This window comes from Takifugu flavidus, chromosome 17 (assembly GCF_003711565.1).
Source record: "Takifugu flavidus isolate HTHZ2018 chromosome 17, ASM371156v2, whole genome shotgun sequence".
Taxonomy (NCBI): Eukaryota; Metazoa; Chordata; class Actinopteri; order Tetraodontiformes; family Tetraodontidae; genus Takifugu; species Takifugu flavidus.
In genome coordinates this window covers 37,646-63,026 of record NC_079536.1, presented here as the reverse complement: position 1 = coordinate 63,026, position 25,381 = coordinate 37,646, and the positions used below count along the sequence as shown (strand labels likewise).

At 44.1% G+C, this 25,381-nt stretch overlaps 2 protein-coding genes across 13 annotated transcripts in view; both read left to right on the top strand.

The window, feature by feature from the left end:
- kcnh2b (potassium voltage-gated channel, subfamily H (eag-related), member 2b) overlaps positions 1 to 7,105 on the top strand; it is a 94,867-nt gene extending 87,762 nt beyond the window's left edge. For all 5 annotated transcript variants that reach the window (XM_057013115.1, XM_057013114.1, XM_057013112.1 and 2 more), the window contains one exon: positions 389 to 7,105. In XM_057013115.1, the coding sequence (XP_056869095.1) occupies positions 389 to 751 (363 nt within the window). In that variant the 3' untranslated portion in view covers positions 752 to 7,105. The remainder of the gene's footprint in view (positions 1 to 388) is intronic.
- A 3,419-nt stretch (positions 7,106 to 10,524) lies between these two features.
- Positions 10,525 to 25,381, top strand: part of LOC130513883 (microtubule-associated protein 4) — a 39,980-nt gene continuing 25,123 nt past the window's right edge. For 4 of the 8 annotated variants that reach the window (XM_057013101.1, XM_057013106.1, XM_057013099.1 and 1 more), the window contains exons 1-3: positions 10,525 to 10,830; positions 20,043 to 20,231; positions 23,547 to 23,603. In XM_057013101.1, the coding sequence (XP_056869081.1) occupies positions 20,045 to 20,231; positions 23,547 to 23,603 (244 nt within the window). In that variant the 5' untranslated portion in view covers positions 10,525 to 10,830; positions 20,043 to 20,044. Of the gene's footprint in view, positions 10,831 to 10,952; positions 11,120 to 20,042; positions 20,232 to 23,541; positions 23,604 to 25,381 lie in introns of those variants that run through there. The other 4 variants (XM_057013100.1, XM_057013107.1, XM_057013104.1 and 1 more) reach the window with 4 other exon arrangements.

The following is a 25,381-nucleotide window of genomic DNA, read 5'->3' as shown; positions in this document are numbered from 1 at the left end:
CCCCAATACCGACGTAATTCAGAGATCCTAAATTTCTGATCCAACCTGCGGAAATTTCCACTCTAGAGTTATGTCTCTGCTTTAACGCTGTCTCCTGAAATGATTTAAATCGTGACGGGGGTGTCATATTTTTAAAAAAACAATAAAAAATATAGTATTCATGTTAAAGCAAACAAAGACCTTGTGGTATCGGCAAAATCCAGGTATTGGGATTGGAAATTAAAAAAATGGGGATCATTGCATCCCAACATCATCCCAGCATCCCAAGTTGATAATGTCCAGTGTGTCATGTGACTGATGAATGCAGATGAGTTCTACATTTGACTTAATTTCCTTGTGAATGCAGGACTTTTAGAATTTATGAAAAGTAAGTTGTCTTTACCTCCAGATCTTGGAATCCCAGGATCTCCCAGCCAGGTCTCCGGACTCAGTATCATCTGCAGTTTCTCCAACAATCAACACCAGCCAGGATCAGCTTTCCCACTCTGAACTAGAAAACCTGGGGCAGCATCTAGAGGTAGACCTTCCAGGGCCAGTAGTAGGTATGGGTTTAGCATTAACTCCAGGAGGTGGAACTGCAGTAACTTCAAGCTTAACACGAAGGTTGGACTTTAGTTCAAGCAGATGTATGGGTCAAGGAGTCTGTACCCTGGATCCTGAAACCCAAAGAAGGCTGTCCCTGCAGGAGCCCCAACCTCCAATAAACTCCCAGACACCAAAAAGACACAGCTCTGACCCAGGCGGGAGCTAAGAAAGAGCAAAAGGAGGATAAATGGATTCAAAAAGAGAAACATAATTAATGTCTTATCCTGCTGTTTCAGCCTTTTCTTCATGGCACAGAGTTCAGAGGCACATTCTGTACCTACCAACAAACCCTTTAGAGCACCCAACAACTTCATACCTCTGACCACTAAAGAATTCTCTGCGTGAAAGAAGTGAACCCCCCATCAGACTGTGAAGACAGTCTGAGCAAGTGGGATGAGAGATTTTATGGCCTCTTCTCCTCAGAGACTTCTTCTCTGAACTCTGCTGTATAACCACAATCCAGAACCCACAGAATGTCCAGAGAGGGTCTCCTACCCTACCAGCGTCTCCTACCCTACCAGGGTCTCCTGCCCTACCAGGGTCTCCTGCCCTACCAGGGTCTCCTACCCTACCAGGGTCTCCTGCCCTACCAGGGTCTCCTGCCCTGGACGACTAGACACCTTGTCAACCAGATCTGAAATTCTTGGTTATCTGCTTCAGATTCGGTATTTTCCTATGTGACTGCTTCCCTATAAAAGAATCCCTTTAATGCTGTATTCAGCATAAACTGACCAGAATACAAAAAGGCCGAAGTGGAGGAATTCTAAAACAATTAACGCTCCTGCCAAAATCAAAACTGGAGAATTGTAGTGTTAGCTGGTCTAACAGAAAACACGGCGTTCCATTTTGTTAATGTTCCTTTCCCCTTGGACGTTCCCAGGAGGCAGGGCCAAGGCTTCACCACCGTCCTTCACACTGGTCTGGCTGGTTTGCACCTCAGGTGTGGAACTGGAGGGTAAAAAAGCCATGAATTCTCTTCAAAACATATCAGCTGCCCTGTCAGAAACACCTTACTGAGTTTATCACGATGAAGAAAGTAAACGGGCAACTTTCAAGCCCACCAGGGTTTCAAGACTTGATTGTGAACAAGAATTACAGCAGCAACGAAAGTCAGAGTTCTCAAACTAGATCCTCAAATATACACGAGCATAGGAAGGAAAAAGGTAAGGTGCAAAATAATCGATGTGCAAATCACTCTTGAGATGTCAAACGAATGGACAAAACAGACACACACTCACATACGTGTGTGTGTGTGTGTGCATGGAGGGAGGGACAGAGGGAGGGACGGACGGGTTGGCGGACAGACAGATATTTTGTGACATATTTTCTCATTTTGTGTTAAAACTATAATATTTTAGCAAACTAAATAATCCAGTAGGACACGCTAGTACTAGCATAGTCCAAGTACGTCAAATGAAAACTGATATTTTATGTTCTCTAAAAAGGGGGAGGAGCATAAAATGAAACATTTTGCTGATTATTTCATTTTCATTTAATTTTCTAATCTGACAACCCTGAAAGATTTTAAAATACCAGTTTGGCCATAGTCCCTTTTTAACCGCTCCATCCCTTTGGACTCTCGGGGAGGGTCCGCGATGGGTGAAGGCCGGTCCCCCCTGGATGAGGCCCCAGTTCATCTCAGGGCATTTGTGGGTTCAGTACCTTGCTCAAGGGCACCTGGGCAGTGCTCTGAAGGTGTTCTGGCATCTCCCCCTACTACCAGAACACCTTCCATATCTTGTCTGCCCTGGGACTCGAACCAACGCCCACTGTTTGGCCATTTCGTATCATTACTGTATAAATATTCAAGTTTGCCAGTTTACGGGGGTCAAGAATGCAGAATTAGACAAGGTAGATGTGCAGTTGCTGACCAGACGGAGAGTGCACTAATCGGTTCTGTGCGTGGTCACATCAGGCCCAGACATGTTTTGTTTCTGCCTTTTCTTGACTTAGGGTTCGGGTTCCACATCTTGCAGACCAGCCTAAATATATCATCCAGAACTTTTGATTCTCCTTTCGCCATCAATGATTAGAATCTCTTTAAACAGGTTTTTGTGTTTTTGGTTTGTTTTAAATCCTGTTTTTAAACCCTTTCTACTAAATTAAATGAAGGTTTTCCGAAATCATGATAGAAAAAGTCTACGGTTAAAACAATTTTCTTACTTTGTATAATGTCAAATGTTCGGATACACACTAACAAGCCACTTAACCACAAACAGCAACTATCTGAGGTGCAAAGATGTGCAACATTTAACAATGTTCTAATGTCACCACTGCTCAGGTTTTATTGGGAGTAGACTAGAGTAGACTACCTTCTATAAGCGCTGCCAGTAACTAGAGTTTCTAAGAGAAAAGTCAACATGACAATACTTTCTTATAACTGCTCCTCCTTCCTCACCTAATATGCATAAAGCAGCACAGCCATTTTGTGTAAATATATGTAAATATATGTACAACACCTCACCAGCTATCAGAGACGGCACATCTGGCAACTGAACAGCAACTGATCCGATTCCAGTGAGCCCTCATCTTCATCCATACTGGAGGCGAACAGGAACGTGTTGACAAATCCTGGACAGCAAAGAGGATTTCTGGTATAAGTAATGGCTTTAGACATGAACACGCCTGTTTTTGCTGTGTTATTATTATTGCCAGGAGCATTCTAGTACTGTAATGAATTTCCTCAACTGTCCAGGTTCAGAATTCAAGCTAACCTAGTTAAAGGTCCCGTTATATAGTGTTGAGATTGCCTGGTTGATTTAGAGGTTTTAGAGAGTTTAATTTGGTTTGTGTGATTTGTTTAGGCAAATCTGTCCGATCAGATGTGCTGTGAGATGGATTAGATCTTGTTCATCTTTCCAAAGATGCAGTTTCACAATATAAATGGCATTTTTCCCATCTTTGGAGCAATGACACTGGGAATCTACTTCAGATGTTTGATGAAGGGAATCGTAGCCTGTTTGCATTTGAATCTGATCTTAATAAACTCTCAGCTGAACTCATCTGAAAAAAATTCTTTACATTTTTTTATCAAATGATGATACATTTTAAAACTTGTCTTCCCTGATTAGAAATCAGACCGTCATGATGCTGAGTCAGTTGGGGAAAGGGAAGCCTGTTGAAGTGCAATAGTCCTTTAATAGTTGACATGTGTAGCAGCTTCATTTCAGCCATTCATTTTTGGCACTTTTGTTTTTAGAGTGTGGGTGTTTAATTAAAACTCAGGAGTGCATCATGCTTTTCAAAGCTCAACCTATTACAGTTTGTAAAGAAATTCTGAAGGAATGAGATATGATGGAGTTACCCTTTAATACAGGAAAAGATTGTATTTTGCTGCTTGCTGGTCTGAGCGACTCAGTTTATTATTGTTGTAGGACTGTTTTTTTCCTCCGTTTTGGGGGAACAATCAGCTCCTGTTATGCAGTACAAGTATCGTCCATTCGTATTCACCTTTCTGCATGGTCGTGCTTTTGTAAATTCTCCTTGTAAATGAACCTAAAATGTTTTTCAAATGTTCCACCTGAATCTCCAGAATGTTGTTCTCCGTGCACTAAATGGATACATGGAATTGCACTGAACCAGCACGTGTAGCGCTCCCGCTGCTTTCTGCAGAGGCGTCCTCGAGTCTTCGGCCAAACTACGGGAATTTTAAAATTGAACCTATAATCGACAGATCCACTGCAACTCTTTCAATCATAAAACATGTCTGAGGAGTCAGCTGTGATTATTTTAATGGTTCCATTGTAGGAAATTTGGGGGTGTGATGAGGATGACTTGAAAACTTGAACTCACAGAATTATTGTACAGGAAAGTTTTGGTTTCTACACTTATTAGCAATAATGTGTTTTTGCTAGGCTACTCTTAAACATTTTCAAACAAAACAGAGGAACAAATGCAAATTTACTCGGAACTGACACTTCCTCGTGGTGGAAGAAAAAAAATGAAGAAAAAATAGTTTTGGAACTACAGACCCCTCTGGTGACATTGATTAAAAATGAAAAAAGAATGCGTGGCCACAAGATAGCCTTGATTTGATCGTTAACATGGACAAGTATGAATTGTTTTCATTGTATTTTAATTTAGGAGTGATTTCAACGACATATTTTGGTCATTTGCGCTCAGTGTTGGAGGAAGTCTTAGCTAGTGGCTCTAAATTTGACTGTTTAAAATTCATGGGTTTAAAGGCAAGGAGTGCGTGGATCGATTTCATCATCAACAGCTGGAAGGTCTGAACCACAGGCAGAACTCTGCTGAAGGACTTCTATATCTGGCACGGAGAGCCTTACGCTAAATTAAAGCCAAATAGAATTAGCATCAGTGGTTGCGTTAACGCATTTTATCGTAAAATAGTTTGGTTGAAGGCTGCATAGACAGGCAGCGAGCCACACGCCATTGGGGGCCACTTTACCGAGGCCTTGGAGGAGTTTAATGGCTGTTTCTGGATCGACTGGAAAGATGCAGGAACCCTCTTTTCGCTACCATTAGCAACAGTCCGGCTGACAATCGGCGTGTTCTCATCTCGAGGCTGCGCCTTTCCACGCTTTTTTTGAAAATCCAGTGTCACCACAGGGGGGCCGTATTGAACACAAATCTTTGTTAGCTTTCAGGCCATCGTTGATGAGACAAACACAATATGAGCAGAATCGTTTGTTTTTTGGTGTATTAATTGTTGACAAAAAAATGTACAAGGTATCTTGATATCGTTTGACCCATTATCGTTTATTGTGAAGAAACTCTTTTTGTGAAGGAAAGGTTTTCTTTTATGGAAATACACATATTCTCCCCCTCTCCCCTCCCTCTGTGCGAACAATACAAGAATTGTTTTTTTTATTTTCCAAAATCATTTTAGCTGAATAACTACTGGAAATGTAGGTATGAGATGAGGTATGCGTCTGCCTCCCTGTCCGGACGAGCGTCCCGCACTGATGCAAAAACAGGAACAGATTTAGAAACAAGCTGAGCATGATTTGGGTTCCTTCACAGGTAATACATCTAAAATTGTTCAGTCAATTCTTTAATTGTGAACTGTTTGAATGCAAAGTATGTGTGACAAATGTGAACATATTTCCAGTCTTACTACTGAACCCTTTATCGATGCTGTTTTTCATCACCGTCAGGTTCACCAGCCGTCGTCCTCATTCTGTTAACAAAAAGAGTTCTGCTTTGCTTTATTTCATGGTAAAAGCTTTGCAGAAATGGGCTTTCCTCTCCGTCACACACTGTACCGTCTCATTGGTGTCCTTTAACCATCACCTAGTGGCCTGAAGTGTATCTTTACATGCAGAACTTTGACCTCAAAACTAGAATGTGTTGTTGTATTTTACCTTGACTGTGACAGTGGACTTTGCAATGTATTCTGAATATGATGACAGCAGATTGGAATGGTGGTGCATCCTTTGGTGGAGAGCATTTTTGATATCTCCCCATAGCATTTGAATACGCTGATAAACATACACTTCCTTAATAGTCTTCTATACTGCTGACCTTTTCAGTTCTTTGTATGTGTGTAGATATTTTGAACACTTGCAGAGGTGGTAACCAGGGAGGGGGTGGTATTCAATACTGGATCTGCCTGTAGGTACCAACTTGTATTTAATCCTAATTCTTTGGCACTCATATAGCCAGCACTATGCAGAGACTGAGAATATTTCTTTGGCATGCTTTGAAATGCAGAATACTATAGAGAAAATATACTAAACAATAAAGTTTGCTCTAATTTCTAATTGAAATATTCACCTTATTTTAAAAAAATATGGGAAAGCATTTCCTCAGGTTAAAATGTACTTGAGGTTGATTAAATGTAATTAGGGTGGTTACGCTTTATTAACTTTGTGCACATTTTAACCTGCCTGCTTTGCTTAGTCATGCACCACTGGCGCGGGTTTGACCCACAAAGCAGCTGATTTTATTTTTTGTATGCTTGCAAACTGTGTGTAGAGTAAAACACTGAATTCTTCCAGATAATGGGAGAGTCATATTTATATACATATTTATTCATAGTACTTCCAGGTCATGGGAGAGATGGTACCAACTAGCTCCAAGTATAGTGACTTTAGGTGATACGTTCCTATAATGCATATTTGTATTTGCGGTTGAAGCCACTGTAAGAGTGATGCATGTGTGGCACTCCGCACCGGCTCTGACCACTACCCAAATATTAAAGAGTGCTCCATTTTTCATTTATTGAAATAAAAGGTATCCAAAATGACAGCATTGGTGTGACTGTTGTCAACACAACTGACTGTTCAGTGCAAATCTGTTCGCAATCGTGTATCTTCCAACACACTCTGGAGCGAGGTCAACACACACCGATGTTGTGGAGTGTGTATCCATGACAAGTGGGGAATTAACAAATGGTTCAGACTCTGGATTATTAATTTCAAATTCATATCAAATAGGAAAAGGTAAAACGGGCAAATGGTGATGCTCCAGGCTCTGGTTGTGTAATAGCATTATTGAACTGATTGAACTTTATAAAATATGAAAAGGTGTCTTTCAATAAACTACTTTGAAAGCATAAGTTGCAATTCTGATTTTGCCACATTTAATGAATAACTTTTTAAAATTGCAATATTAATTTTGAAAATAACCTTGGTTGAACTTGGTTTTTGGACCATATTATAATAGAATTTAAGCACGTGCTATGCTATGCACGTGCTATGCTATGCACGTGCTATGCTATGCACGTGCTATGCTATGCACGTGCTATGCTATGCACGTGCTATGCTATGCACGTGCATACAGGCCGGCTAGTAAAATTTGCTGTTGTAGAGAACATGATTATATTTGATTTGAACTGAGTTGATATCGTTCAGTATAATATTGGTGTTGTAACCAAGTGTGGAGATTCAGCAACAGATTTCTTGACCTATACTAACGCATCATTTCCTCTACATTGTTAGAGGGAATTGAACTACCGCGAAGGGACATCTGCCCATTGGAGCAACCACTTTAATGCTGATGTTGCTGAAAGTTTCAACAAACTCATATACTAATGCTAAAAATGCTAAGAATTTATTTGGATTATAAGAAAATTCAAAATAGAGTTTTGGAATGGAAAAAGAAGAAGTGGGAGCAAGAGAAAAGAAAAATTCAAGTAATTTATCAAAAGCTGCAATTAAACTCAAACATGCTTTTCTTAGCAGATCAAGTTTAAGGCCATAGTCTTTAAAAGCCAGAATCTGCACAGACATTTGCATTTCCTATCATTATCTGTCAGGTATTCCGACTGTCTTGACCTCCTGAATCTTTAACCTCCTGAATTTTTAACATGGCTGCTTGACTAAAGACTACCTTGTGGAGAATAACAGCACCATTTCCACTGATTTTGAGTGTTCCCCTCATCTATTTCTCAACATTTGGGGATGGTTGGCAAGGGAAGATCACAAAAATGGGCATGAGTTCCAGAGAGTGGATGCCCTTGGTGAAGCCATCGTCACCACTTGGAGCAACATTCCCACAAGGCTCCTAGAAACACTCACATCAAACATGCCTAAACAGATTTTTGATGTAAACTCGTTATTATAGAGTCAGTTTATTTCAGTTTTGAGGAGGCAGTTGGGATATAAGGGGCATAAGGGTATCTAAACCCATAGGTTTTGGCTGATGTGCATCAAGGCTGGAAATTCCCCAAATACCTTGATTATGGGCCCCTGGAAGAGTTGAGCCAATCTCCAACAGCTGCCCGAGACAAGACAAACTGACATCAAAGCTGACCGTGACCATATTTGGAGGACAACCTCCAGCGTTTCCTCCCATCAGCCGCGACCATGGTGGTCCAGAGCGTGCCAGTTTGAGCCGTTGGCGCAGCATTCTCTGGAGCCAACCTACTCGCTACGGCGTGCAATAAACGTTGGTGGCACCAAAGAGACACCAACGCTTAAGAAAATACTCCTTTTGGAAAGTAACTCAGATGTCCGGAGGTTGAAGCGCACGGTGGAAAATGGGATCAGTCATTACTCAGGGGGTTCATTAAAAACTTTGAAATCAGATATGACTTCTTCACGTTGCAGGACGATTTCTTGGTATTTGAACCTTCAACATGGCCTCAGGAAACGCAAGACCTCCACATTTTTGGAAACATAACAGTTTACAACATTCCCAAGAAATATGAGGAATCTTGCAAGATGCCACCATGATCACTTAGCTTGATTTGATTTTTTTCCCACATCATTACTTTTATTTTGGATAATGTGATTTAGGAAACAGGGGAGCTCTGGCTTAGACTACATGCAGCTTCATTGTCACAGCTTCAGTATTAACTCAGGTGTGCAGTCCTTCAGGATGGAGGTGAGTTAACACCACGGTGAGTATTCGCCTCTGTTCTATTAAAGTGAAACTTTTTAGTGCCTAGATGGCCCCTACACCTGGAGCAAATCGGGGCTAATTTGAGCTGGTGATGGTTTGCAAACAGCTGTTTCAGACATGTGTCCTTAGTTGATATTTTATGTTTCTCTGTTGAATTTTGGTTTTGAATTGACTTTATGCTATTTAAAGGTTTTGATATAGTTAAAATGCTTTAGAATTGTGATGTAATTGTTATGGAAAATTGAGACTAAATTATTAATCGGGATTTTGTTTTTTTTCCCCAATTTCAAGGTTTTCAACCTGCATCAGCTATTTCATAACTCAGTGAAAAATAAAGCTGAAGAATTGAGTTGAGCTGTTATTTCCAATCAGCACTGGGTTCGAGGATCATCTTGACAGTGTGCGACACAAATTAGTTAGCTTAGCTACACGTTAATTTTGTGCAATTAGAATCTCTATTATGAACATTTCATTCTCAGATTAATGCATATCAGAAATATGTCCGGCCTTAAGTTAATATGGTCTCTGGTCAGACTTGAGTAAAGTTTAAAAAACTATTCACAGATTTGGGGTTAACAGAAACATTCATTTTCCAAATGAAGCCTTATCTTAATTAAGATTAAGATGTACTTTGTTCATCCCCGTGGGGAAATTGAATTTTTTTTTTTTAAGAATCTTTAATCTTTGGAATTTATGCTATTGTCTGATTTTTATTTCATTATCAGAGATTAACACCTAACAGAAACCCATCACTCTTGTCTAGTTGTTGTTTGGCTTGTTAAATTGTTATATTTTACATTATAATTTACCTAAATGTGGTCTACTCATAATAGTACTACGCTGGTGACACTCATTCAACCAGAATTGATGCGAGGGACCACAATAAGACCACAGATAAGAGATCAATAACCTTGATGGACAACTAATATTGTTAGCAGGTTTATGGGTCTACCGGGAAATCATGAATGCACATGCTGACATATGTTATATTCCGAAAAGGATGAAGCATAAAATCGAGGAGATTTTCGTGATTAAGATGTACTTACATTGCATTCTTACAAAGTTAAGTAATTCTGACTATGATAATGAATTTTTAAAACACCTCCAAGAAGTTACTGAATTATTAATTGAAACGTTTCCAATCGTCATAACCATGACGTCAATTCAACATCACTCGTTTGCGTTGTCTCATCTTGAGATTTACGTCCAAGAACGAATGCTGATGCAAATGTGAAACCCAATAATCATGGTGCTCCTCTTTAAGTGCAGAAAACAGCGCTTGTATCCACTTCCATCCTCCCTCTAAGTCAGCAGAAGGACGCTGATATCACGCGAAAAACGTAATTAAAAGGCTCCTCAGAGACCAAAAGTCGATGACTGAATAATATAGAATACAAAGGGTGGTCATTTACCACGCTCTAACTGGAGGTGTCCTGTTAACAGTTTTCGAGACGTCTATTTTTCAATGTAAGTCGAGGGGAAAAACACTTTTTGGGCCGCATGATTTTTTCTATGCAGTACCGCGAGTGGCCACTGGGGACATCGGCGTATGGCTGAAGTGCTGCACTCGGCCTCGTTCTTCTTCTACGACGATGATCCGAAGCCTGTTCTCCGGCGATTGGACCGACACCGGTCCGTAAAAGGAGTCAATCCCCTCTCCTGTGTGCGTAGGTTGTCCGTCTGTAGCCCACGCCCGACAAGGATGGCGGTACTGCTTCGAGTGATTGAACGAGACCAACGTCAATCAACCCTGTCATTGGACACAAAATAAGCCTGTCAGCGATCTCTGCCTCTGATTGGTTCAGATCCTGTCCGCTGGGTCGATCAAGTTAGTGCACAGCACGGGGCAACGGACACTTGGGGTGGGCGGATTGTATCGGTGACAGCGGTGGTTGGAGTCTTTCAACAAAAGTGTCAAAAACAGCGGACAACTGCTCGGTGAGTGCTACGAGAAGGCAGCGGTTTGTGCGGGAAGTGTGCGTGTGAGACCCCAGAGTTGCGTGTGAATGCGCTCCGGTACTTTGGCAGTGAGATGACGCTGATTTTGGATCAGTGATCTCAGCCCGCGTCAGTGCGACGGCGCGAGCTGCTGGTGCGTTCAATGCGCCTCGGACTTTCCCCCTTTACCTGGATCGGGTGAAAGAGGATCAAAATCGTTTCATTTTCCCCTCCAGGACTCCACGTTCTTATGGCGCGAAGCAGAATATTTCCCGCGGTTACAAGTTGTGTAAGTTCGTAAGCGTTCGCGCGTGTCTGTTGTATCATGCTTACTTTGACGTGGGCCTGCTGCGCGTGTACATGTACGGGCACTACAATATCCCATATACTTTCTAAATAATATAGCTGAGTTCGGATCCTTGTGTTCCTGGGACTGGTTCATTCTTTCTCTGTGTGCTTCTACTCTTCCCATCACAGCGAATCACAGCGCTGCCAAAAGAAGCCTTTCAGTGATTTTAGAGTAAGGGGCTAGGGCTAACCCTAACCTTTACCCTAACCCTAACCCTAAGGGGCTAGGGCTAACCCTGACCTTTACCCTAACCCTAACCATAAGGGGCTAGGGCTAACCCTAACCTTTACCCTACCCAACCCTAAGGGGCTAGGGCTAACCCTAACCTTTACCCTAACCCTAAGGGGCTAGGGCTAACCCTAACCTTTACCCAAACCCTAAGGGGCTAGGGCTAACCTTAACCTTTACCCTAACCCAAACCCTAAGGGGCTAGGGCTAACCCTGACCCTAACCCTAAGAGGCTAGGGCTAACCCTATGGGGCTAGGGCTAACCCTAACTCTAACCCTAACCCTAAGGGGCTAGGGCTAACCCTAACCTTTACCCCAACCCTAGTACAAGACTTGGTGATATTCTTGCTCCATTCACAAGACTGACTGGGAAGTAGGACTGATCCAAGGCCCTTTCATTATGGACCTGACCCAATCATTTCCCTAAAATGCTCCCGTGGTGCATAATTCTTGTAAGCTTGGTAAAGTGAGCAGCCGATAGTCTGAAAGCTTGTTGAAAATAATGGCAAGAACTGTATCTTAGTTCCTAATGCGGGTTGACCCACCAGCAGCTGCAGGTCTCGCCTCTCCGAGAAATGCGTGGTTGTGTTTTCCCTCCATCTCAGACGTCACCGCGTTTACAAGATGAGTGAACGATGTCTGGGCCTTCACGCAACAATGGCAGATGGAATTTCTGGCTAATCTGGAATGATTGTAATGGACAGCATTGAACTATTTTGTTGGATTAATTGTTCCAGTGATTAGGTTATTAAGTGGAGGAGTAATTGCCAAAAAATTGTCAAAATACTTTTTTTTAAATAAATTTTTGTTGGCAAATAATGTGTGTCTTAAATTCCTGCTGGAATATGAGCTTTGTGTTCATCCTTACAGATCTAAAGTGGTGTGTGTGGTAGGACAGAAATGTGCTGTTGTAGAGGGCAACGGTGGTGTAGCTAACGCGCTGGAGACACTAGTGTTGAGTGACTTTGAAGCTCAAAATTTGGGAAGATCAAAATAGTATGCACTTCCATGAGAGATTGGGTATACATATTTGATTTGTCTGATTGGAAAAATGTGTCTTCAGAGATTGGCCCCTGTTGACAGGCTGTCCAATCGAAACGCAACAGGCAGGTACATCAACGTCATCGGGTAATTGGGTAGGACCGTGTGGGTCGCCTTTCTTATTGCAGACAAGGAGACCCGAACCCCCGCTGAAGAGCCTACAATACACCCTGGACCAAATGACCCTTTCATAGCACTGAAAAACCCTGTGCTGACCCTCAACAAAGCGGGATTTCTGTGCAGAAAGGAAAAAGTCAAATTCCCAAATCATAGGAGAAAAATTTAACCCGGTAAACCAAAGTACGAACTAATGATTAAATTTGCCTACAATAAGTAAAGTTTCACAGTGGAGCATGCTTGGGCCTTTTGGACCTACTGACAAGAGACCTGAGGCAGCTGATGCAGGAGACAGTTAGCCAGGACAGCGATGGAGAAGCTTTTGAAAAAGAATAATCCAAACTCTGAACAAATCTGACAACTTCAGAACCCAGTTAAGGTTCCAGTGGAGGAGGTAGCAAAAGACAGCGCAGCCGAGGCCGTACAGTGGAAGCTTCCTATCACTCGGATTTACTTTCTCCAGAGATGTGATGACACTGACGCTGTTGTGCTTGTGTGGTGAAAAGCTGCCCAACAGTGCCAAGGAAGCTTAAATGCTTAAACCTGCTCACAAACGCAGATAAAATAAATGGATTCTGATAAAAGGTGAAGCTCCGGCCACAGCATGTGTAATGTGACAACCTTGACATGTTCCCACTCACCAAGACATGGCCAGAACTCAGCACTAATGCCCTTTTATCTTCCTTTAGTCTTTACTGAAGTTCTGTGCTGGGTTAAGGACCCATATAGGTCAGCATCTGTTGTTGGGAAGGACAGGATGTTACAGGAACAAGAGCAACTAACTGAGACAAGATCATAGTTTGCTGGATCGTGGGATCCTGGTAGCTTGACTGACCCATCTTTCAACAGTTTTTTGCCTGACTAAGGAGTTCTCCACTCTGTCAAGCAAAGCTAATATTTCAACATACTGTCATTATATATGTCTATATACTCTCAACATACTGTATCTATGTGAGCAGAGCTTTCTAACCCTGACGGAGAGACTGAGAGCTGTTGAGGAGCTTCACGTCTGCCTGTCTTTAGGTCCTCCCAGGATATATCAGCTTTGTGTGCACCTGACCAGGCCCTGGTTTCACACCGAGTAGAAATTAATTAAGAGACTGTGTTGTCATAATTAGGCAAAAGTGGCATTTCCTAATGTTCTTGGTTGGTGGTGAGCTAAAAAAAACTGCTGTGGCTCCAAAAATGTGCAAAACACAGTTGCACTCAGTTGCACTGCAACCTTTTGAAATAAATCCCCATTTTGGGTTTTGTGCCCATCCATGAACTTTAAAATATTGTCTCCTTCCGACAAGAATTGTGGCAGTTTCTGCGCCATTCCTCGCTGCTCCTGCAGGTCAGCGCAGGACACTCCTAATGTATTGCGTGTGCACATGCATAGGCCAAAAACTCAAAACGGAGGTATGTCGGGTGGTCGTCTGGCTACGTTCAGACTCCTCTGGACCAAGTCTAGTCAAGCTAACTGTGTCAGTACGCTACACGGTCAATACAAAGCTGGATATCGCTACACAGGCTATATAAATAATCCCCGATTGGTGGAATTTCCTTCATGTAATCTTTAATGTGCCTCCATTAAAGATTGTATATCCTCAAAATTCTATTTAAAAAAGACCTAATTCAGTATGTGCAGGCAGAGGCATGAGGACTCCTCACTCCTAATTAGCTTCTCTGTCTATAATGCTAGAAATCATATGAAACCTTGAATAGATTCATAAAGCACATTATTAAAATGTACTTAGTGCAAATAAATGAACATTTTCTTGCCTAAAAACCCCAAATATCGGCCCTCACAGAACAGACTGGCATTGACTGGCAACAAAAATGAACAGTTGGGGCGATAAGAGGCAGAGAAGAAGACTTCACCATGGAACCAGCAAAACAACTGTTTTTTTTTTTTACTTTTATCCATTTTCTAAAATGAATTTCAGATAATGACGAGTGCATGTGTCAACAAAAAATAACACTTCACATAAATATGAAATGTGTTTGAAAAACTATAGCCCAAGAAACTTCACAACAATGCTTTTACTGAAGGACAAGTTACGTCAGCGTCATCACGCTGGAACCGAGCTGTCACCATACCATGATGGGTTCAGTGTCCTGCATGCGTCCAGTGTCGTCCTCTTCCTCTTCCACAGTGGACACGTTTGCTGAATGAGACATTTGCCACAGGTAGAACAGAACTCAACTGCCCCCAGACCACATTTGCCCGCTGTCTTATCACCACCTACTTCCAGTTCGGAGGAGACTTCTACAGGCAGAAGTACAGCAGAATGGTGTCACGTGGTGACCAACATCTACATGGAAGAAGTGGAGACCAAGACCACTGACCTGTTTCTTGAGGTGTCCCACCCATTGGCTTCAGTGGACGACACTGGTTAAAATGCCGCCAACATAGGTGGAAGCCTTCAGCTACCACAACAACGCAGAACATCAGGTTCACTGGAGAAGATGTCAAGGACAAGGGTTTGGCCTTCCTGGACTGTGCAACACATTAAAACTGACAGAAGCCTCAACACTGAATTGTACAGAAAGAATTTGGGCACGGACCAGTTTGTGCTGGCAAATATTTGGTGATATTAAATTATACTACATTTTTAAAGAAGACGTGTACAGAAGGAGAACACACCCGGACCAGCAGCTCCTTTTTGACGCCCATCGTCCTCTCTAATGGGTGTTAGACAAACCCTGAACCACTGTGGGTACCGTTGAGGGATGAAGGGAAGGAGAAGAACCACATCAAGAAACCTCTGAAAAGGTGTGGATATCCTGGTTGGGAAGAAGAACAAGAGCATCCCAGAGAGAGATGAAACAGATGAAGCATGGTCATTCCATACAGCAGGAACTCTCAAACAACACTTTCCTGTTCATTTTAAACCCGACAGCGTGCTCAGACAGCATCTGATTCACCCTAAGGACAAACCACCCAGACAGAGTAGTGTGCCTCATGGGGAGGGGGGGTCCCTGTTTCAGCTGTTGTCCTGCTAATCCAACAGAGATGCTGTCATTGACATTCCTAGTGAGCCCTTCTCTTTGGAACTGACATACGCACAGAGGCAACAACCGTGGCGTTTGGTCCCACATGTCACCGGCGTTTGTGTGCCAAATTGGTGCTATGCTAAAGGACCCCACATGCTAAAAAACACAACCGTCTGTCTTTTTTGGGTGTGCAGCAGTTTCCAGGCCAGTTCCATCATCGTCAGTCCGCAGGCTTGTCAAACCCAGTCCTCTAGGGCCACGATCCTGCCGGGTTTTCTATCCCACTGAATGCATTTTCAGCCTAGTAGGACAGAAAACCCGGCTGGATCGTGGCCCTCGAGGACTGGGTTTGACACATGTGGACAGAAAATCATTAGAAGGATGAGTATTTGGAGACCCACTGATATTGGTGCAGAAACCTGCTCGAGTCCCTAATAATCATGAGCAGATGCCCCTCAGCTGGCCCCTGAAGAAGTGGGAGCTCCACTGGGATGACTGATTTCCTCAGGAACCGCCTGAGAAACTTCAGTTTCCCTCCCTGTATTTCCAATCTTACCCAAAGCTTATTAGCATAGGTAAGGTTTAGAATGTTAATTAGCTGGTAAACACAGAGCTTTGCCCTCCTGCTCAGCTCTTCGTCCTCCACAGTGGACACGTTTGCTGTCATTAGCACTGCAGGTGCTTCTTCATTCTTCAGTGGAACAGAATTAAACATTTAGCCCAACATGCTGTTGGTTCCAGACAAGCTCATGCTGAAACTACACATGCGCTAATGGCTAATTCACCGATTGTGCTAATGTGTTACCACAAGAACTGAGTGTTCAGCAAAGATGCTAAGATGAGCTGTAGCTTTGATCTTTGATGTATTGTGACATCAGCCCCACCAAAACCAGAGAGATCCAGACCCAGATCCAGATCCAGATCCAGACCCAGATCCAGATCCAGTGATGTCAGCGTTTATGTGCGGTATCCTGAGCACGGAGCAGCACAACAGCAGGAAAGATGTTGGAGTTTGCAGCCACGTTGCCCTTGAACACTCCGCTCCATTTGCCAGATATTCCGAGTAATCCAGTTAGTGTAATTGGTCACAACCATGTGGGCAACATTTAGTCCGACAGCTTCCAGTATGGTGGTTTGTTCCCGCATCATATCCAACGAGGAAGAGTTTTAAAGCTGAATGGAGGGTTCTGTCCATTTATACTTTAATATTAGACCTGTTGCACAGTGGCTGGAACAGCCCATAATAATCCACACTGCTGATGTCAGCTCTTTTATCTCCCACTGTCTGTCACTTTTCTGTCAAATTGAATTTCTGAATTTTCCTTGTGACATAAAGATCTCGCTACCCTTTCCTGCATCTGCTTTTACAACTATTTGTACAACAGTACGATGGTTTTATTCTTATATTCATGTCTTTTGTCCTTTAATGCTGTTTCTAGTTCCGTGTGTTGTTCTATTTGTAATATCCCTCCACCACATGGTGTACAGGAATTTGTAAAAAAATAAAAGTATAAAGATCTTAACAGAACTTTCACGAACCACAGATGAAGCAGAGCTTTGCAACGCCTGGATTTAGCCCGTTATGTCACCCCAACATCCGCTGTTGTGTCCTGGTCTTTATCGGAAATCATTTACTCTTCCGCTAATCTCTTCTTGCTAAAGAGGGATTTCGGTTGCAGGGACTAATTAGTGAACTGACCCATAAGCTGAAAACTACCTTTCAGATACTAAACTGGCGCTTTAAATGATGTCATAGTGTCACCTAATGACCACGTGCTGGATCGACCCCACCGAAGGTCCTCATGTGACCCGCAATGATGGACACTAGCAAAACACAACAAACTCTCCGTCCAACAAAGAGAAATGTGCTTTGATTCATTCACCTGCGTTTTCCTCTGTACAAACCAAGATGAGGTTTTGATAACGCAGAAGGACGGTGTTGACCCCTGTGGCACCACTGTGACGCCCCTGTGGCACCACTGTGGCGCCCCTGTGGCACCACTGTGGCATCAATGTGGCACCCCTGTGGCATCAATGTGGTACCCCTGTGGCATCAGTGTGGCATCAGTGTGGCGCCCCTGTGACACCCCTGTGGCACCCATGAGCTTTGGACTGAAAATCTGCACACTAATGACTATGATCATGATGCTAATTATGATCATATAAATACAGATAATACAGTGATAGTTTATTATTCTAAAATATGCGATATTTAAAGTGTATATTAACATATTTAATGTTACATTTTTCAAACATTTTCATGACTCACTGGGGCAGATGTACGGGGCCTCTTTACTACATTTAGACTCTTACATCATTCTGACATCCAATAATAAGACTTGGCATGGACGCTTGCTCACTCACTCAATAACACACACACACACACACACACACACACACACACACATCCACCTTGTGGGACACACATTTGGCAGCACAAAAGAAGCGGCTTTTTCCAGGGGTTTCCTCCCTTGGATGGTTGTGAGGGTCCACACCAGGTCCAGGTCCACCAGCAGGTCAGCTGATACCGTTGCTGCAGCATATTATCCAATCAGAGGAGACGTTTGGTTCGGGGGTGTTGGATCAGGGGGTGTTGGATCAGGGGGTGTTGGAACAGGTTTTCTGGTGACCTGCTCGTCCGTGGAACTGAGGTCAAAGCATTTGTTTCTGCGAATTCTTGCCCATTTCTTCTGATCATTGTTTTGATTTTAATTTTAATCCCATTTTCCTGCCTGTTATAGATAACAGAGTCTATTTAACACCAAGCTAGAGTCATTAAAGATTCAAATATTAATTACTGATATTTAGCACATATGTACTACAAAGACAACTTAAACTTTAAACGCATGCTCTTTTTTTTCATTTTAAAGGAGCTCCTCATATCTTGAACAACCATGTTTAAAGTCCGGTTATTAGCATCATCAGGTAGAGAAAACACCTAAGGAGAGGGCCGATACTACTGAAACTGGGTTTAAAAAAAGGGGATCGGAAAATATCCTGAAGATCGTGATCAGCAAAAACACGTTTGGTGAATTCAAATCATAAAAAATAGGAAGACTTCTGGGCTCTGTTTACTCGTGAAAGTAGGAGCATTTTCACACATGCGGTTCCAAGGACTGACCCGCCACTCATCAGGGAGGCTAACTGGACACGTTGGGACCTGGACCTGTGGGTGACCTGTGAGTTCCTGAGGTCATCTGCTCATATAAAGGCTCTGCTCAGCCTTTCGCTCAGCTCTTACCTGTCCTACCTCCCCCGCTCTCTTCACCACTCCCAAGGACCCCCAGCTGTGGAGCGCCTGAGAACAGAAGCAACTATGCTGCCCGTCTTCACCGCAGTGGTGGGAGAACCTGCAAAAAAACAAGTTGGCCAAGATTCTGCACAAGCCACCAAACAAGTTTTACAGGCTGATCTTCTCTGCAGCAGGAGCCATCCAGCTAGTTAGCACCAAGATGCTAACAGGCCACCTCAAAGTGCCAGCAGTCTTCCACTAACTGGAATTCCATCTCCGTCCTCCTTCCTCCCCCAGAAGAGATGAGGTAAAGTGACAAAGACCACGTCCTCAGCTGGATTTGTGCAGGTGGCACCAAGCACTCAGAAGAGAACCACAACCCCAGTAGCAAACTGACCACAACAGCTCACTGCAGCACCTGCCACAGCCAACCCTGCTGGATCCGGGTTTGGGGGCTTCTGGGGCTTCCAGTGCTTCCCTTTGCCTTCAAGACAAAGAAAGCCGTGTGGTCAACTTGGTTATGCCTGGTGAGCCTCCGTCGGTCCGTCACCCACAGGTCCAGGTCCCAGCAGAACCCCCAGACCTCTTCAATGCATAGAAACATACCAGTCTCAAATTCTATATTGCTATAATAAAGATGTCGATGGCCTCGGTGACGCCTGAACTTACTTTCAGTTTAAGTCAATGAAGGAGAGGCTTGAATTTTAATTTGGTCCTTTATTGAAAATATGAAGTTCATCACAAAAATGTTGGTGTGTTTTTGTTTTGTTTGTTCTGTCACCAATATGAAAAAGGGATTGAAACCGTTTCTCTTCTCGAACTGATGGAAACATTGTTTTGCTCCCGAAACAAAGTGAAACTGTTACATGAAAAGATAAAAGTCATTTGTGCTGATGCATTTATACTGTTCCATTTTTCAAGTTTTCCCATCTGGTCGCACATTCTTTGTAAACCTGATGTTAGAAAAGGGCTTTTTTGTTGCAAACCTTTTCTTCTGCATATCCATCCAGCGGATGGCGCTGTGGACTCATTTTTGACTCTTTTTATTTCAGCAGGCTCATGTCCAAACCCAGTCCTCGAGGGCCACAATCCAGCCGGGTTTTCTATCCCACTCAATGCATTTTCAGCCTGGTAGGACAGAAAACCCGGCTGGATTGTGGCCCTCGAGGACTGGGTTTGGACATGCCTAAACTGTCAGAAAGTGTTGGAATATGGAGATGGAGATGTCTGGAGATGTTCAAATATCTGCGTGTATGTTCTTTGCAGGAATGGCGGAGTTAGACCTGAGCTTGAGTGACGCGCTGACCGATGGCGTTCCGCCGCCAGGCCCCGAGAGCCTTGTGCAGCAGGACTTTGTGGCTCAGCTTGAGTCAGAAGCCTTCGATGATCAGGTCGGGGAGATTGTAATAAAGATGGACTACATTCCCCTGCTGGAGAACGATGACACAAAAGCAGGTGCGAGTACTGACATCTACGCCCCACACACACACACACACACGCACACACACACTTGCCTACACCTCAGAGCAAAAGCATTTATTTGATACATAAATTCACATATAAACTGCATCATGTATCGTAGTCCTGTTGTTTAGAACTGACAAACCTTCAGGCCCAGCTGGTCACTGGCTGCCACATTGCTTTTGCCTCCCACTGTGCCAACTGTGGGGGGGAGGGGGGGGGGGGGCGGTCGCCTGCGGACAGACGGGAGACTCGTCTGTTTGTCTGTTTTGCAGAGTCATTCTGTTGCTGCTGCTGCTTCAGATTTCATAAGCCCAGTTCTGGGTGTCGAGGCTTCGCTCCAGTAGGGATCCACTGAAGTGTCCGGTGTCCCTGACACCAAGTCTGGGTAATGGACCTGAGATGCCCTGTATGCTAAAGCAGCATCAGTGTTTTCATGAAAGCATTTTCAAAAAAGTGCAAAAGTCTTCCAGAAATGAAATGTAAGATGGATCCATTACTTGGACAATAAATCCAGGCTCCAGGACAGGCTCTAGGACCGGCTCTAGGACAGGCTCTAGGACAGGCTCTATGACAGGCTCTAGGACAGGCTCTATGACAGGCTCCAGGACCGGCTCCAGGACCAGCTCTAGGACAGGCACTAGGACAGGCTCTAAGACAGGCTCTATGACAGGCTCTAGGACCGGCTCCAGGACAGGCTCTAGGACAGGCTCCAGGACCGGCTCCAGGACCGGCTCTATGACAGGCTCTAGGACAGGCTCTATGACAGGCTCCAGGACCGGCTCTATGACAGGCTCTAGGACCGGCTCTATGACAGGCTCCAGGACCGGCTCTATGACAGGCTCTAGGACCGGCTCTAGGACAGGCTCTAGGACCGGCTCCAGGACCGGCTCTAGGACAGGCTCTAGGACCGGCTCTAGGACCGGCTCTAGGACCGGCTCCAGGACCGGCTGTGGTTGGTGTTTGTCCTGATGGACTCTGGCATGCTGTGTGCATTCATACGCTGTAAGACATGCTGAGACACAGGGTGCCGAACAGCAGGGTAGGCTGGCCAAATGTCTTTCATCTGTCAGCTGGAGACCTTGTTTTTAGGAGCTGTTGATTATGCAGAAGAGAAATTTGTTGTTTTCTCTCTATGGAGAAAATAGTTTCTCCTTTAATACAAACTTTTGCTTTGGAGGAATTTACCTGCTCAACTTTTTTTAATTAGCTCACAACCAAATGCTGGTAAGCTAGTTGATCTCGAGGGAAAAGCACCACTTGATGCTCCCTGCGGAGGGCGGGAGCGTGACCTCCAAGAGGCAGTAACGCTCTGGTCACCTGTTCGTTGCCCCACATTTACATTCACTCACACATGGAACAACAGGTCGTGCCCAACCATGGCTTTTCCCTAGTTTCTCCTCCTATGTTAAGATGTTTTGATGTGAACCAGAAAGCTTCCTCTCCCGTCCACAAAACACACATTGTCCAAGAGTCGTACATGTCCATTAATATCCATGGACTCGTCAAGTTGCAAAGCTATCTTACTCATCCATATCTTTCCCAAAATAACATTTTAGATTTGAGTTTGGATATTCCTTTTCAAAGACTTCTCAATCACTGTCATGGCTAACTATCTCATGCGTCGTCCTGAAGACAAAGGGAAGCACCAGAACCCCAAATGTCCCATAATGCTCTAGGTGTGAAAACCTGATTGACTGTGGCATCTTGCTCTGAGGTCATGGGTCATTCAAAGCTTCTGCTGTGCCTTTGTCGTCTCTCTTACACCTCTTACGGAGTCCACTCTTCACCACTCCCAAGGACCCCAGCTGTGGAGCTGCAGCTGATGTTCTCCGACAGCCTTCCAACAAAAGCAGCTGCTCTGCTTTTCCTCACCGCATCGACTCAAGAGCCTACCCAGGAATTACCAAGATACTGTAAAACAAGTTAAAGTTGCCACCAAACACAAGCTTTTCTAACCTTCTCAGCTACAGGAGCCAGCCAGCTAGTTAGCACCAAGCTGCTAACAAGCCACCTCAAGGGAGCAACCAGTCTTCCGCTAGTGTTTACCACCAGGTCCACACAGCAAAGACTGCTTTTGAACTAGAATTGCATTCCGTCCCCCATCTGACGATATCCCCAGTTCAGGTCAGAATCTCCCCACCTCCATTTTAGACAGTACTAGCAGAGAACTACGAAGCCATTCTCTGTGGCCTCACTGAACTCCTCCCAGACTGGAGTTTTTGCCCCCAGGACAGCTTGTGCTGTGGCTTATTTGGGCTGCTAGTACCCATCAACTGTTTGGTATCTCCATAGGTCAACTCCTCCTTCTTCTGCTTGACGGCATCCCTTAATGTCCACCACCAGGTTTGGGATTTGCCGCCACGACTTCTACCAGAGACTTGCGCTCAGAGCTCCAAGATGCTGAGTCAACAATGGTGGGGGAGAACATGGCTGACTCCAATCCCATGGAGGGCTCAGTCATTCCCAACAGATCCTCACAATATATTAAATGTATAGTGAGTTTCTCCCCTGGCAGGGAATCCAACTCACCACTGGGTATTAATCGGTTGACCGCTCTTTACCAAGACATACGGCTGGAGATCAGATGAGATGACTACAGTTGATCATTGACGTACAGCCTAGGGCGTCCTGGTGCCACGTGTGCTGCTGGACATGCTTATGCTTGAACATTATGTTTGTATTTGACAAGCTATGACTAGCACAGAAATTCATTAACACCCAGGTTCTGACGGGGAAGCCCATTCCTCCCAATCAAGGTGTCACGGTCATTGCCCACATGGTCATTTCATGTGACTCCAAAAAGGCCGGGTACTCCATACTGCTGATTGGCCCATAAACACAAACAACAGCAAGAGACCTGTCCCTGACCTGAAGGTGCACGGATGCGACCCTCTTAAACACCGGATTACACTCAAACACATGAGCTGAGCTGGGGAAAGTAAGCCCACACCAGCCCGCCGCCTCTCACCCAGGGTAGCCCAAGATTAGTGGAGGGTCCAGCCCCTTTCAAGGAGCTGGATTCCAAAACCCGTGGGGTGCGTAGAGGGGAGCCTGACTGTCTCTAGCCTGTACCTCTCAGCCACCAGCCGCTAGCCTTAGCTCCCAGGATCCTTCAGGCGCACAAGCCCCTCCACCACAGTAAGATGGTGGTTCAAGGGGGGGCGATAAATTATCTTTGATAATCATTACTTATGATGGCCAAATTCAAAAATTTAATCCCATTAGCAGGCAAACGGGCATAAGCCTTGCACAACAATGTCGGTGCCCTTGTTTGGATTGGTAACGTTTGCTTGTTTGTCTGTGCAGACCTGGATAATTCATTGGAGAATGGAGAGCAGGAAAGTCATGGTGTGCAAAAGCCTGGTAAGAGACATCCCACAATTCCTTCTGCTGCCTGTTGGTCTGCAATAAAAGCTACCTGTTCATTATTGTGAGTCATAATGTCTTTTCTGGCCTTTTTTTGCCCTTTTTCTGTTCTTAACCTGTAGTTGCCCATTTCATTGTTACTTTGTCATGGTATTTGAGGAGTGTATCTGAACAGATAACTCTCCTCTCTAATGTTCAACAGTATAAATATTCAATTAAATAGTAAATAACAGTATAAAACTGGTCAAAAAGTGTGGAATAAAAATCAACCAGCTCCTTCCTACGCCTTGCAAACCAGGGGTGGGCAAATCCAGTCTTCGAGGGCCAGATTCAAGCCAGACTTTCTGTCCTACAGGTAAACACCTTCACCTGGGGCTCCATTTACGGTTTGAAAGCGGTTTCTCCCTGGTAGGATGCAACACCTAGCTGGATTCCAGCCTTCATGGATTCGACTTATCATCAGAGGAGGTCAAATCCATTCCTTGAGGGTTGAATTCAAGCCGGGATTTGCATCCTACCAGGCAGGAAATGCTTTCACCAAGGTAAATGGAACCCAAGGTGAAAGTGTTTACCTGTAGGACAGAAGGTCTGGCTTGGATACGGCCCTCGATGCCCACCCCTGGTCTAACCCTAACCTGACTCTGAGCCCTTTCCTACTGAACCCCTGCAGCGAGGCAGAGACGCTGCACTGGCTGGAGAGTTGACATTTGCCTGTTGTTGAGTCCTTAAAGAGGTCAGAAGTTCTTCTAGACAGACAGCAACAGAGCAGTGAGGTTTAAGCAACAATTGCCCCTGGAGATCAGCAGCACTACTATCAGGGCACTACTGCGTGCTCATAAGAGATAAAGGTGATACTTAGGTGGTACTTAGAGCAATGAAGGCTGTGGGCTGAAGCAGGAACACCAAAATATCTATTAAAAAAGAAAAGTTCTAGTTTTTATGATGTTGATTTAATATTTAAAATACATGCATATTGCTGACCAAATCCAGTTTAACATTCTGCTTTATTCGATGAGCTAAAATAGGTTTGTTCTAATAGGTTCTGCATGGTGACCCAGTTCTGGGCCTTTTGTACTTTCATTTTCACATTTATCCCAGCTTTTCACAAAAAAAGGTGCCAAAAAGCTTGGAGTGGCGTTTTATTGTTGTGTTAAAACTGGTTTGTTGCTGGAAAATCAAAAATAAGGAATTTCTAAGAAATACATTTCCACCTATTTCATTCCCATCATCGTGCTTTATCTCTTGTAACCCTGTGGTCCACTGAGATGACTGGAATCTTTGGATTTTGGGGGGCGGAGATGTCCGCATGAGAACCAGCCATCTTTGTCAGCATGGTCATTACTTAGCTGCTGGTGTGCATGGCAGTGGGAGCTTCTGCTGCTGTTTAGGCTGGGAACACAGTAGAGGCCTTTTGTCTGATTCACCCCTCAAATGGTCGTTAGCGTTTCCAGCTTGTCAGGCAAGTTCTCGTCTGTTCCTCTTCCTTGTGTCATTACAATTATGTTTGTGCTCCAGACTCAGTCAGAGGGACATATGTCAGATGCTCCTTATATCTTTATGCCTCCAAAGGATCCAGCCAGTAAGAGCGCTGGTGCCCAGACGCCACGACCAGCTCAGAAAAACACATGAATGAGCAGGAGTGTCAGTTTCTGCCATGCTTGTTTATCTTCTGAGGTCATGTTTGACCATCTGAGTTTATCTGAGAGAAACTGGTGAAGCTACCTTTGTCAGATGTTTGGTCTCAGCTTGGCGCAGTTGTCTCGTATGTGCTTTCA